Source organism: Corapipo altera, unplaced genomic scaffold (genome assembly GCF_003945725.1).
Source record: "Corapipo altera isolate COAL_440 unplaced genomic scaffold, ASM394572v1 61553, whole genome shotgun sequence".
In the NCBI taxonomy this organism is placed as follows: Eukaryota; Metazoa; Chordata; class Aves; order Passeriformes; family Pipridae; genus Corapipo; species Corapipo altera.
In genome coordinates, this window is record NW_020884918.1 from 6,824,988 (window position 1) to 6,839,443 (window position 14,456).

Genomic DNA, 14,456 nt, shown 5'->3' on the forward strand with positions numbered 1-14,456 from the left:
CACCAAACCCTCCCTCTGCCTCCTATTTAGACTGAAATCAGGACGCAAAATTTGAAAAAATTTGGCCACAGTACAGCAAGATATCAGGTGTTGCCCAAGAAATTGCTTTGGTAGAATAGGGCAGAGAATGGAGAAATCCTAAAAAACTTCAATGACTTAAAAGAACACCTCACAGCACTACCTGTGCAGCAAGGAAATGGGCTACTTTTCACAAATTAACAGTTAAAGAATTCTTGAGCTTACCATCCTCCCCAGTATCTGCAGTTTTTACCCATTAAACAGTGGTAAAATTAAGTTAATACAATATAGTGTCAAGATCAGGGAAATTTTGTTTTGTGTTATTATTTTCTAAGCACATACAGCTGTATAGCAGCATATAAAAATATGCTGTGATTTCTAATATTAAATACATCATGACACTTCCCATACAGGCTCATTCTTCTAGGTTATATTTAGGTCCTTCTCTGCTAACCAGCCAAAATCCCAAAAACTTCACAAAAAAACATAAGGGTGTTCGAGGAAAGCACCTAGCTGTACATATATTTTATTTTGCACTTTTCTAGCCCAATGAGCTTGACACAAAGCAAAATTCTTGAAAATCAAAGGAAACAAGGAGTGAAATTGTTGCTCTTGAGGGCTAAAGAGCCACAGCTGATGGGTTCATCCCATGGATCACTGCCAGCAGGGCACATACACACACACACAAGTTTTAACAGAAAATGACTGACTGGATAATTTAGGTTAGAAAAAGAGAAGAGCTGGAAGAGAAGTGTTAGGCGATATTTAAAATTGGATGGGACCAAAGCCTAGAAACCACAGAACAACTGTGCAGCATCAGGCAGAGCTCTGGATCATCCATCAGGACTTTACATAGATCTTTATATGAAAAATGACAGAGGAAATAAGGGCAGCAAACAGTGAGAAGGAAACCTCAAGACAGTTGAGGAATACTTCTCAGCACTGCTCTGAAGCAGCCTTTGATTTCATAGCAGCAAACCAAAACACACCAGAAAGGCTCTGGACACTGGGATAAGCATCTCCTGCCTATCCCCAGTAAGGGGGGGGTGAATTAAATGCAGCAGCCACTCATGCACGCCATGCTACCCCAGATTTATTTATATTTCACAGGTTTTAAGTGTAGCCAATTATGGACACGCGTAGAAATAACAGAGAGCACATATAAATATTAAAAAGGCACTTAGTTATGCAATTATATACATGTTTTATTTACGCAAGATAGACTTGCATGTTTAGACTACAGGGTTATATAAATGCAGATGGGTTTCTTTTCATCAGTTATATTTAATATTTATATGTAAAAGACATTCTTTCTGGAGCTATCATTAGGTGCCTCCTGCTCAGGACTAAGCCACAGGTGCAGAGCAGGAGCACCTGAGCCGTGGGATGCTGCAGAGAGCAGATTTACCCTGCACCAGCTCTCTTCTAGGCCATCCACTTTGCTGAAAAACCTGCTTATCTCAGAGCTGAACTTCAAAGGCCTCGCTCCTGCCTCCCAGAAAGAGGGTTTTGCCATACCCTGCTCACTGTCCTGCAGCCAGAGTATTTTTAGCTGCCCGAGGAGCACCTGACTGGGACCAAGTTCCAGAGATAAAAACTAACGGGGCCATTATCTGCACTATTATAACAGCTTTTGGTATTAGCTTGGCAGTTTAAGGCCTTTAGAGCCACGGAGAAAGTTATTTAGAGACTATCTCATCTCTTTTTTTAGGGGCTGGGGAAGACGAAAAGCGACTGCCTTGCAAGTTCTGCATGGAATCTTTAAACAAGGTAAAACTTACACCAGGAATAACGCACGAGGTCAGCGCTTCTGCTCGTCCTCCTTGTCGTGCCTCTGTCACTCCTCACAAAATGGGTGGGACAATTTAATCCCTCCATACGCTGTCCTCTGAGCTGTCAGGAGCTACTGCAACCGAAATCAAACCCACCCAGCATGGCCAGGGTCACCCCACAGGCGCAAGTCTGCCCATTTTGCACCCTGGGATCAAGAACCCACCAAGATCACCAGCCAGCTGAGGAGCTGCCAGGAGCTGCCTGGACTAAAGGCTGAGATTCCTTCCACTGTCACCTCCAACAGGAGGACAGTTAAATGGATAAAAATAACAAAGGTCATTGGCTTTAACCTGAAGGAGGGTAGATTTAGATGGGATATTGGGAAGGAATTGTTGGATGTGGGGGTGGTGAGGCCCTGGCACAGGGCAGAGAAGCTGTGGCTGCCCCATCGCTGGGAGTGTTCAAGGCCATGCTGGATGGGGCTTGAAGCAACCTGGGATAGTGGGAGGCCATGCCCCTCCATGGCAGGGGGTTGGAAAGAGGTGGTCTTTAAGGTCCCTTCCAACCCCAGCCATTCTGGGATTCTACAGCTCAAACCTAATGATCTAAAAGTGAACCCCCTGAAAGCCATTTACGTATTATTTCTTTCGTCCTTGGCTCCAGTACAAGTTAAAGCCTGAAAAGAGCCTGGGCTTCCTCTGCACTCCAGAGCCACGTTCCAGTGCAAGTGATGTGCCTGACTTTAAAGTCATCAAAGCTGACAGCATGACATGGAGGAGGTTGTTCTGCCATCGGATCGGGCGGCCCGCCCAAAAGGAAAGCCCAGAGGTCCAACCTCTGCTCGTGGAGCAGAAATCCCCCTGGACAGGACAGGGCAGCACAGGAAGGCGATGTGCTCATTTCTGATGCTCAAAAAACTAACGAGTCCAGACAAGGAAAACACATTTGCTCAGATACCCAAGTTCACAGCGACGCGTGGAGACAAGCGGGATTGAAAACCAGTCAGCCAGAAACAGACTTCAGTGTTTCTGGCACTTGACAGAAGGACACAGGAAAGGTTAAAGAGCATCTTTTGAACAACACTAGAAAATGCATTTGGCACATTAATAGCATAACACAATGGCAACGTGCCATAAAACACAAAACGGAGCCACAAAAGAGCTCAAGAACGTGAGGGAGTCTGTGGGTTTGGTGAGAAACATCCCCCTTCGGCAGCCTCGGGGTCAGGCTGCTCCTCAGCAGAAAGGATTTCACCAAGATCCCTAACAAATCTTGGACAATTTTTCTGCAAAATCTCGTTCTGCAGTTGACACATGAACCCTTCCAACCAGCCTGTTCTTGACAGAACCCTTTTCGATGCATTCCGTGCTAACGGACAGCGGTTTTTTTCATTAACTTTTTCATTCTCACTACTCTCCCAACAGCACAGGCAAAAGCATGAAAGCAGTGAGGCTGCAGGACACCTTACAGAGAAACTTGGGCATCCAGAGCAATCTCTAACTGTACTCCCAAATCCCAGAATCACAGAATGTTCTCAGCTGGAATGGACCCACAAGGATCATCAACTCCAACTCCTGGCCCTGCCCAAGACCACCCAAGAATCACCTCATGTCCCTGAAAGCCATGTCCAAGGCACTTGGGAAGCATATGGAAGACAAGCAGCACTCCCACAGGGCAAGCAGTTTCAGCCCGAAAAGCAGGACAGTTCATCCAGCTTTGACTCAGACTTCACTGCATTTCTCAGTGAGTTTTCCATTTCCTCTGAGGGTAATTAAGGTCTCTTGAAAAACCAACCCCAGCTGGCTGCACCTCTCCAGAGAGTGAAAGTCACTCTTCACACATCCCCTCAAACCTCGAAACCTTTGAAGTCTTCCCAAGAAGTGTGTTGCCCCCTCCACCAAGGTAATTTCCTTCACAACCAGTGCAACCACAACCTAAATGCATTCCAGACATCCAAGCAACCCTCTCACAGCTGGATTTTCAGAACACAGACTCCCTCCTTCATGCGCATTTCTTCTGACAGGCTCTACGTTCATGTCCTTGCTCCCCTCGAGGACTTTGCTCTCATCCCAAATTATTTCCCACCACCTCACTTTGTCCCCCGGTGACTCCATGCACACTTCACATCTCTCCACAGGGAGGTTCTCCTGGATGCCCTTCTACCCTTTCCCATCTCTTCAGGGTCATCAGTCTGTGCTTGAGCGCTTCAACATCACGGTGCATGGGACATGAACTCTTGCTGTTCCTCTGACACTTTTTTAGGCCAAAGCAAAACTAAGAGGTTCCAAAAGCTCCAGGGAGATGAGAGTCCAATGCAGGAAACAGGGAAAAGGCACTTCAAGAACTGCACTGTCACTTAGTAGAGGAGACAGGTCACAGTCCATGGAGATTATAAGGATTCCTGGGCAGACTAAGTGTGTAACTGGAGGTAGGACCAAATGAGCTCCAGAAGCCACCTCCAACCTTAACAATTCTACAACAGCTTCCAAATCCTAAGATTTCAAATCTGCTTAAAAAAAAACCCAAAACATAAATATCTCCCTCCCGGAGAGGGATTTTTCACAAAGGCATGAAGTGACAGAACAAGGGGGAATGGCTCCACACTGCCAGAGGGCAGGGTCAGATGGGATACTGGGAAGAAAGCCTTCCCTGTGAGGCCCTGGCACAGGTTGCCCTGAGAAGCTGTGGCTCCCCCAGCCCTGGAAGTGTCCAAGGCAAGGTTGGATGGGGCTTGGAGCAACCTGGGCTAGTGGAAGATGTCCCTGCCCATGGCAGGGGGGTTAGAACTGGATGAGCTCTAAGGTCCCTTCCAACTCAAACCATTCTATGATTCTATATCTTAAAATCTTTTTTAAGAACTAAGGGTTTTCTCATTTGCTTTCACGAGACAGGTTTAGTCCTTAACACTCCAATCTCAGTTCAAGAGTCCTCTCTTTCATTGCTGATTCCTGTTTCAATTTTTCTCTAAACAGGGACAAGACTCTCATATGACCTTCACTAGCTGAACTGCTTCAGCACGTTCCCAGCCACCTCCTCCCCATCCACACACTAAAGATTGAAAAAAAAAAAAATCCATACTGTGAAACAAGAACATTAGTGACAAACCCTCTGCATTTGTGCTGGTGAGTCATTATGTAGCCAGGACCCCCTCGATGCCCTTTCAAGTCCCAGAGTACATTTATCCACCACCGTGTGTCCTAACGAGGTGATGTGCAATTACCCTATTGTGGTCCCACCCTGAGAGGTGAAACACTTCTGTGGGGGTAAAGGTTTTCATCCATAAACTGGTGCTTTCAGTTGACAGGTTTTGCTGAAATTTTCATAAAACTGAAGAACACGTACATGTTATTACAAAAGAGGTGATTACAGGGTCTATAATAAGGGCCTCTGACTAATGACAGCATCCCCCACTGACAGGTAAATAACCAGAGAATTGACATTTTATGTGGGGGGGAATAGATCTCGTGATTCTTTTTTTTTTTTTTTTTTTTGGTAAAAAAATAAACACAGACAAAAAAAGTAGCACCAGGCAGATCTGCAGCAAAGTTGCCCACATTAGTAGTGGTGCATGGGAGTTGCTCTGTCTAATGCAATGTCACCAGCAGCAACCAGTGCCACATGCCCCAGAGAGGAGCCTAGGGTGTTACTTCCAACAAGACACAAGGGTAATTTCATTTAAGGTCCTCAAAGTTATCCAGGAGACAGTTTGAGACTGAAAAATTTAACAGGCCTAATAGCACAGACATCAGAAGAAATGGTACTGAATATCAAGCAAACACTCTGACTTCCTTCTGAGCCGGCACTGGCTGAGATGCTATTTTTAAGGACATCAAATTAAGTTTAATTTGTTCTCATTTTTAAGGAGTATTCCTGAGAGAAGATTTGAAAAGTCAAAGTCCCAGCTCTGGCTCATCACAAGGAGACAGATGGAGTGTCTGTACCCCAGCTGAGCTGGGGGTGTGCAGGCTGGGACAGCCCCATCGTGCCTGGGAAGGCAAACACTTGACAGGTCACCCTCTTCCCAGACAAGGACAGGTCATACGCCTCCTTAAATCCATCCCAGCAGGGACATTAGCCTAAATAATGGATCCAAAACCTTTCTTTCTGATGCAACATGACTTTCCTGTTCTCGGGCCACCAGATCTGTCCTCTACTCATGGATCCTACAGAGCCAACAGGAATTTCTTGTGTCCTTATCACCTTGGCTATGCTGGCCAGGGCCCCTTCCCTACTTCAGCTCTCTCACCACCCTTTGTCTCATCCCTCCCTGCCTTTGTTCAAAAATGCTCAAAGATCTTCCACAACCAGTACGACATTTCCAGTCACAGAATATATCCAAGTCTCAATGGAAACTCCTCCCAAAGGACAATTTGCTGGATCACACCATAGCAAAACCAGTCTGAGGCTCCTCAGGGCAGGTACATCCAGTAAGAAGGCTGTTCCCACCCCCTTACAAAACAGGCATCCCAGCTTCTCAAGAAAATCTCCCATCTGACGTTTCTTGTTCCCAGGTGTATTTGGTAACTCATGACTGAACAAGGAGTGAATAAGAAGTCCAACCTTTCTTATGGATTCTCATGCAGGTTTGCCATTCTGGCCTTCCTTAACTTCTAAACAAGATTTAGTGCTGGCCAGTATGAGAGACAGAGAGAGAGAGTGCAAAAGAGAGCAAACTGCTCTCCAACACTGCAAGTCTCTGAAGTCTGTGCACTGAATGCAATCAGCTTCACCCCAAATAGCTACTGCAAGAGGACTCAGATTTCCCTTGAGACAAAATAAGGCTTGAGACAGGGAGAAACTCCAGCTCCTGGATAACACCAAAGCAATCAAGTCTGGAGCAATGGCTATTCCTAAGTACAGCCAGGCCAGAAACATCAGCACTGGCAGCACATGGTGAGATCAGGTACCAGGCTGGTAGCAAACACCTGCCAAGGATGCTCTAAGTGTTATAAAGCAAACCAAATGCCAACAGCCTACCCTTGCCACAGGCACCCCAGCAACACACATGAAGGAGGTTTTTACCCTCTTGCAAGATGCCTCAGGTTAAAGCCTATTATTCAACCTTTTAGAAAAACACTTTTTACCTTGCACTCTTCATCCAGCAGGTCCAGGATCCCAAGTTTGGCCTCTATAAGGTCTATGCAGGGCTGGTTATCGTAGAAATCTATGAGAGTCCAAGGGATTCCCTCCTTCATGTACTCTTCTTGTTCCAGTTTAAACACGTGCTGAGAGTGGAAGAACAGCAGAGTTACTGGCTGTGACCCCAGCCAGCCCCTTCCACATCCACCCCCCTGTCCCCACTGGAGTGCAGTATTCCATGAGAACATCCAGAAGCCATAGAGGCTTTAGGTGCCCTCACATTCAGCCTATGCAGGCTCTGCCATCTACACAATTTAGCTTCTGGCAAGGAAAATGAAAGCATTACACTCAGAAACCACTCCCTGCCACGGGGCAGGGGAAAATAAGGCTTTAAATGACTTTCACTAGAAAATGACTGAAGCTGTCACTGCATTGAGGTGGAAGCCATATATTGAAGTGGCAATGACACATATATCTTTTGGGCTGACAAAAATCCCCCTCTCCTTTATTGCTGATTAAAGCAGTGACCTGTAGCAGGAGCTCAGCCAGAGCTAAGAGCACGTCCCCCCATCTGCTTCACAAAAGAGCACCCATCATCCTAGAAGGGATATCAGCAGCAGCATCTGACCAAATCAGGGACACTTCTATTGCAGCCTCTTATTCAAAAAAATGTGTGATTAAAAAAAAAAAAAAAAGCCTCTGTGTGGCTTACGTATCTCAGAACTCTGCCCAAGCAGATAAATTGTCTCTGGCTATTTCTGAGATACTCTAAAGCATATTAAAAATGATTTTTCAAATGCACTTTTTTCCCCTCAAAGATAGCTCTTTAAAATCTCTTCAAACATGTCATCTCGGAGTTTGGATTTATAAGCTTCAGAAGTGATAGTTAGACATACCAAGTAAGATATGAATAGTTCAAATACAATCCATAATTTACTTTTCATTTTTAGCAGCAGTGATCTATCTGATGCCTTAGATAGACTGCAAATGTTCATGGCCATGCATATGATATGGTTTCAAAGGGCCAAACTAATCTGCAGTACTTAGCTGCTCAAATTTAACAAGTTTTCCCTTGCAACTTGAAACTGATAGTAATTTCTCCCCTGCTCACAACCAAAGCAGAAGACAACCCCCTCACTGGTTTCATTTCCAGTGCAGGCAAGCACTTGTTTCTAATAAAATAGGAAAATCTCTGGGTTTTGTGAGGCATGTCCAAGTGAAAAGCGGGGAGTGTGCCCAATCCCGCTATTTAATACAGAGTTTTCATTTCACAGGTTTAAGCCACACTTAATGGGCAGGTTTCCACACCCATACTTTAACTTACACTGGAAATCAGGACCTGGCACAAGACGATCCAGATTTTGCTTTAGGACTGAAACTACACCAAGAAAAAGGCAAATTATATGCTTACTCAAAACCCTAGTGAACCTTTGCATAAAACATAAAAACTATTTCTAGTATCAAGCTTATATATCAACAGAGCAACATTTTTCAACCTGATGGGAATATTAAGTGCCATTTCAGTGCAATGCTTGGGAGAGAGGTATCCCTGGGACTGCATTCATACTGGCCACACGATCTGTCCACACTGCAGGTGAATGCCATTAAACAGAAGCCAGACATACAACAATCTTGCCTTGTTACATTTTCTGCTAAGTTCTGTGGAACATTTCCAAGCTGACCTTACCAAGTTGAACTGCTGCTGGAGCTTTTCGTTGGCGTAGTTGATACAGAACTGTTCAAAGCTATTCACTTCAAAAGTTTCAAACCTGCAAAGCAATGAATAAATCAGCATTAAATGTTGCTTTGTCTCAAAATCTACTTTCCCCCCCCCACCCAGCAACGGTGTCATCTGTGTGATGGGGAACGCCAGGTATTCAGCTGTCTCCTTGCATTCCTTCTATCCCAGATCTACACTTTATTCCTCAAAACATCTCTCTCTCCTTGGCACAACTCAAGGGATTCAAGAGGTCTCTCCTGCTATGCACGAATGAGATACTTGGCACAACTGCAGCTTCCTGCCCATCAGGCAGAAGCGCTGTCTGAGACAAGAAATGTAACAGCCTCTCTTGGGGAAAAATATTATGAAATATTAAGTCCAAATATATTCACTGCAAAGGCGATGAAGAAACAGGAACCGCTGTCCTAAAAGACCCAAGGAGCTATTTTTAATGGAATTCAAGAGAGCAGAAAAAGAAGGAATTGAATTTGTAATTATAGCTTCTGTACTGCATCCCTGTTAGCACAAAACCTGGGCACACGTGAGCAAGCAACTTCTGGAAGGCAGAGGGGGAAAACGATGATTTCAGCTCCAATTCCATGTTCCTTAGAGGAAGTTTGGAGCTGGACTCACTGGTCCCTGTCTTCACCAGCTTCCAAAGCTCCCCTCACCATATCATTATCCCACCTTTCCACAGATTGACTCCAAACCAAGCTCAAAACTGGCTTCCTAGTCACAATTAGAAGGGAAAAAAATATGCAGTTTTAGTAACGTGAACTACAGGTAAGCAGCAGAGAGCCAGCAGAGCCCCTGCGGCTGAAGCACATGACATCCAGGGACAGGCACAGGGAGCCAGGCCTGCTCTTAAAAAAACCAAAGAAGACCTTTTCAACTACACAGGGAATTATTTTTTATTTATTTCTATTTTTAAGGCACAGTTGGAAGGGGGAGGAGGGAAGGAAATCTTCGACACGTGACTGTAAGGATTAAAATAAGGGGAGAAGTGGGAAGGCTCCCTGTGTTTAATGAGTAAGCTGCTGCAAGGATAAATACACAGCTAAATAACTGTTCGGGTAATAGGCACTGTAGGAGCTGGCAGAACAATCTTAAATCACTAAATAAATGAAGCCCTTTTTTTTCCCATCACCCCTCCCCAAAATAATCAGTATTTCTGCTGCTTTCTGAGGACTACCTTTATGTTACCCAGGTCATGCAGTTATTCCCCAGATATTACCAGGTACCCTCACCACATAAAATGCTTGAGATTTTGGGGAAATACAATGCAAAAAGGCAAAAGAGAAATGAGAATGGGAGGAACGAGCTGCTTTTGTGCTTTTATCAGTCCCACAGCCCTTGAGGAAACCTGGGACCGCTTCCCCTCTGCTGGCATTCCAGGGCTGGTATTGCCAGAGAATGCTCAATCCTTTTCCTTACAGTCTTTAACACAATGAAATCTGGTCTCTGGGACAACAAATATTTATATTAAACACGTGGCCTGAGCCTCAGTGATGAGCATGTCCTTGAAGAGCTCCCACTGTGTTTGATCTTGGTTGCACAGCCATCGTGCCGAGCGGGTCGGTACCTCCAGCTCTTGCAGCTAAAGGGATGTGACTTGCCCAAGGTTTCTTGGAAACACAACTCCTGCACGTTCATGATCATAGCAACAGGGCAAGAAAGATTTAATTAAAACATAGATGAAGAGGGATGGTGAGCTGGGTAGAAAAACACAACAAAAGCGGGACTGCAAGAGGAAAAGAAATCGGAGTAGAAACTTTATATCCACTTCAGAGACACCAGATGAGGTTTATGAACCTTCTCAGTGAGTGCCAGCCAGGGGCAGAGCAGCTGTACAACATCAGCTCCAAGGGAGATCTCACTAAACTGCTTATTAAGGGACTCTACCAGCTCAATTTGCTGATTGACAGAGCAGATCAGTCACCAGCTCTACATGTGTGCTGGCCAGGAGGTTCCACCTGCTCAGAGTGACTGCACCAAGGCAATATCCTAACACGAAAAGCAAACCAGAGCCTTTTTGGTTTCTATTCATTTTAGTGCACTAGATCTTGGTGCAAAAAATAAGCATATTCACCGCTCCAGCCCATCCCTGTGACTCCCCAGGAGGCACATCCAGCTTGGAGGCAGTAGACTTCAGGGGGCAAACACTGTATTTTGGTTTTTCTACTGCTTGCTATTCGGCTGTATGACTTGTACCTCCTAAATCTGCTGTAGCACCAGGGTGTATACTAAAATATTTAAAGTTCATAAATAAGTCCAGCATACAGCTGGCCACCTGGGTGTTCACACTTCCCTTCCCTTCACATGGCAAAAACAAGCCACCCCTGCCAAGTCCAGGAATGCCACGTGAACCCACTACTCAGACAGACTGCAGTACTGCTGCTATGGCAAATAACGTGCTTCCAATTAATACAGGAAGGTTTTCAATGTTGCACCCTGTCACCTCAACGTTAACAGAGAATTAGGGGTGCAAAGTTGAGCATTAGAAAATTAGGAGACAAATGCTACAGCCTCTGCATCTTCTCTCAGGGCTCAATCCCTCTCCCAGAGGAAAAGAAAAAACAACAGACATTTGGAAAAAAACTTCTACTATTTGGTAAAATGCATTAAAACTCCCTAAAACCCCAAGTTTGGGGAACCAAACTGCTTTTAAGGACTGCAGAGTCAGGTTATCATTACCCAAATTCCCTGCATTGTTAATTGCTCAGCATTTAGACAGCAACAACCATTTCCAAAAGGGATTTTTAGGACACCAGATTCTCACAAGCACTACAGGCAGAACACAGACATCCTTCCCTTGCAAATCTGCCTCTTTCAACAGGACCTGCAGATCCTTGTGGGAAAAAACCCTGCTGCACCCCATGGTGACAGCAGTGCTGTAAAAGCATCAGTTTGCCCACGCGCTGGATGTGATGCACAGACCTGCAGCTAAAGGAGGTTTTTCTTCCACACTAACAGGTTTTCAAGCCCAGCTTAATCTTTCATGAGCATTATCCTCAAGTCTCTTTTCATTCAGATTTCTGAAAGCCTGATTTCCTAACTCAGGCATCCAATTTTCTGTATTGACCCACTACCGCCCACATGGCTCCATGTCAGAGCTTTATTTATCACATCCCAGCCTGCAGAAATTTTCATCTGTGGAGACACTTATGGGAAACAGCTTCTCTACCTCATACAGTCTTTGAATAAGACTGTGCCATTCCCATTTAGTTAAGATCTTCCAGGTCCTGTGCTACCTACTGAGGAGAGCCCAGAAATCTGCAAACCTGTAAGGGCCGCCTCACCATCTCAAGCTATCCCACTGAAATCCCCAAACAAACAGAACAGTATTCTTATCATTCTTGATAGAAGTGTTCCTGTAAGCCTTGCCATATGGCAGCAGTTGCTGATGGAGATGAGCAGAGTGGGCTGAACTGATGCTCCAGCACTTTCTAGCTTCCTTTCTGCTTCTGTGTTTGTCCAGCAGATGTGAAAATCAACATCCCAAACACCAGTAGCTGTAGAAACCTCATGGAAGGGTTTATACACAAGATCCAACTCTGGCAATTGTCTAGGTATTACAGCCATAAAAGCTTTCTGCCTTTTTGTTCTGACCCAGCACTGCTTTGGCAGGGTTTCATTCTGAGCTCCAGGTTCATTTAGATCTGACAGACCTTGCGAGGAGCCTGTATGAGAGGAGATTTGGGACTGAGCAAGCACAGCGACTGCACTGGCTTAGGGACTGGTTCCTGGAGCAGCTACAACTTATGCATTCCACCTCCCCCTCCAAAACAGGAACAACTTGGCATTTTAATATATTAAGGCAACACAGCAGGCCACTGCTGTCCCATTTAGAACCACAGAACCATCAAATGATTTGGGTTGAAAGGGTTCTTTGAAGGTCATCTAGTCCAGCCCCCCTGCCATAGGCAGGGACACCTTCCCCTCTCCCAGGTTGCTCCAAGCCCCCTCCAACCTGGCCTTGGACACTTCCAGGGATGGGGCAGCCGCTACCTCTCTGGGAAGCCTTGGACTTCTCCCCTTGTCCTTGCTCCCCAGAGAGACAGAAAAAGGACAGTGTTGAAAGAGTGGAGGGTAAAATCCAAACCCACAAGATCTCTTTCCTTTTCCACACCATAAATGACAGAATCCCTTTTTTCTCCTCCACCTTCTCCTACTTTGCAGCACTTCAGCTAAAATGAACTCTTCGCAAACAATTCTCACATCCCTCATCTACCAGCACTCAAGTGCCAGGAGGACAGACCAGGCAGTGCCTGGTACCCAGCCCAAATTTGAAGAAGCTCACTGCCCCTGAGGCTGCAAGCCTTGTAAGAGCTTTTTGCACCTTATGGCCCTTATGCCACAGGTTCACAAAATCCTCCAAAAGCTCTCACTGGCACAAGGGCCCTGCAACAGCGGTTTCACAGCTGAAAAAGCAAAGTACTTTCCTCAAATCTCAGAGCAACCTCAGGCAGAGCCAAGTGCAGTCTTTGGTCTCCACATTGGCACCTTTACCACGAGCTCATCCTGAGCTCGATGCACATGAGACAGAAATCCCAAATGGGAACAGCACGGGAGGTAAATCCCAGAACTGTTCTGGGGTCAGATTGGACAATCTAAGGGAGGATCCAAACTGCAAACCACACATGACGGTGCCATAAGTCGAGGCCAAGAGTGCCTTGGAAGAAGGGCAAGGCAAATTACGATGGGCAAGGCAAATTACAAAGGGCAAATTACAAATTATAAAGGCCAAAACAAGGGCAAATTAAACTGCCCTAAAAAGCAGAAACCATGCCTACCCATAGATATCGAGCACGCCGATGAAGGAGTGCTGCTTGACAGTGGTGTGCAGAGCCTTGTTGATGTGCTGCACGATCCAGTTGAAGAGCTGGGCGTAGATGTGCTTGGCCAGGGCGTTCCTGGCATTCACCACCTGGTGCAGGGACATGTTCTTGACGTAGGTCTCAGCCGTGGTGACGAGCTTGCGGTTGCAAAGCCAGTGCTGCATCTGGCTGAGCTCCACGCCCAGCAAGCCACAGAAGTTCTTCAAGTGCTCGTCCTCGCTCTGGGAGAGGGGGATGAGAAGCAAAGTCAGCAGAGGCTGGTGACACCCCAAACTGGAGCTTTAACCCCCAAGACCTTTGCAAGGAATTAGCGGTGTTCCATAACCATCTAGGGAGAGACTGTGTCCCCCTGTGGTTGGCAGGAATGGAGAAGCAGTGACACTCATCCAGTTGTGCCAGTCTCCACGGACATGCGTGGAACAGCTCACACAGAGCTCCAAACAGTGGCACCACAGCTCGGCTCGGCTCTGGTTGTCCTTGAGGTCTCAGTTTTCACTAAGAGCAGATTTCCAGAGGACAGAGCATCCTCCACTTTACTACTCCTTGAGCTGCAACTACACGCTCCTTCAGAGCAACCTGGATTAAGCTCTTAAACTAAAGCTTAGGCTTTGCCATGACACCTTTTACAAACTAACTCCATTTTGAATAATAAAGTTATAAATTGTGCGTTACAAGAAGGGTCTGGGCTTTGAACAACTAGTGAAATTACATGTGAACTTCATTTTCCCTAGTGCAATGTATTTCTCCCACCCCCATCAAACTAAGGCAAGGCAGTTCTGAGTCCCCGTTGTGCTAAGATAGTGGGCACTGCCTTTTGGACAAGGAGAAAACAATTTCCTTTTTTTCCATGTAATAATATATATGTAAAGGCAGTAAATTGTTTCCAGTTAGATATGTGCACGTACAAATGTTGAATGGGTTTGGGGATGGAGAATAAAAGTGCACTTTACGAGAATTCTAGAATGTTTTATTGCTATCACACCTTTTTGACTACAGATTCAAAGGCATAACAGAATTGATTTAACGCC

At 45.6% G+C, this 14,456-nt stretch overlaps 1 protein-coding gene across 5 annotated transcripts in view; it reads right to left on the minus strand.

Moving 5' to 3' along the window:
- Positions 1 to 14,456, minus strand: part of MYO5B (myosin VB) — a 146,163-nt gene that overhangs the window by 71,731 nt on the left and 59,976 nt on the right. For all 5 annotated transcript variants that reach the window (XR_003529766.1, XM_027656049.1, XM_027656047.1 and 2 more), the window contains exons 10-12: positions 13,384 to 13,649; positions 8,558 to 8,639; positions 6,876 to 7,016 (exon numbers count right to left, since the gene is read on the minus strand). Coding sequence is in view for 4 of the 5 variants with exons in the window: in XM_027656049.1 (XP_027511850.1) it covers positions 6,876 to 7,016; positions 8,558 to 8,639; positions 13,384 to 13,649 (489 nt within the window). In the remaining variant the exon portion in view is untranslated. The remainder of the gene's footprint in view (positions 1 to 6,875; positions 7,017 to 8,557; positions 8,640 to 13,383; positions 13,650 to 14,456) is intronic.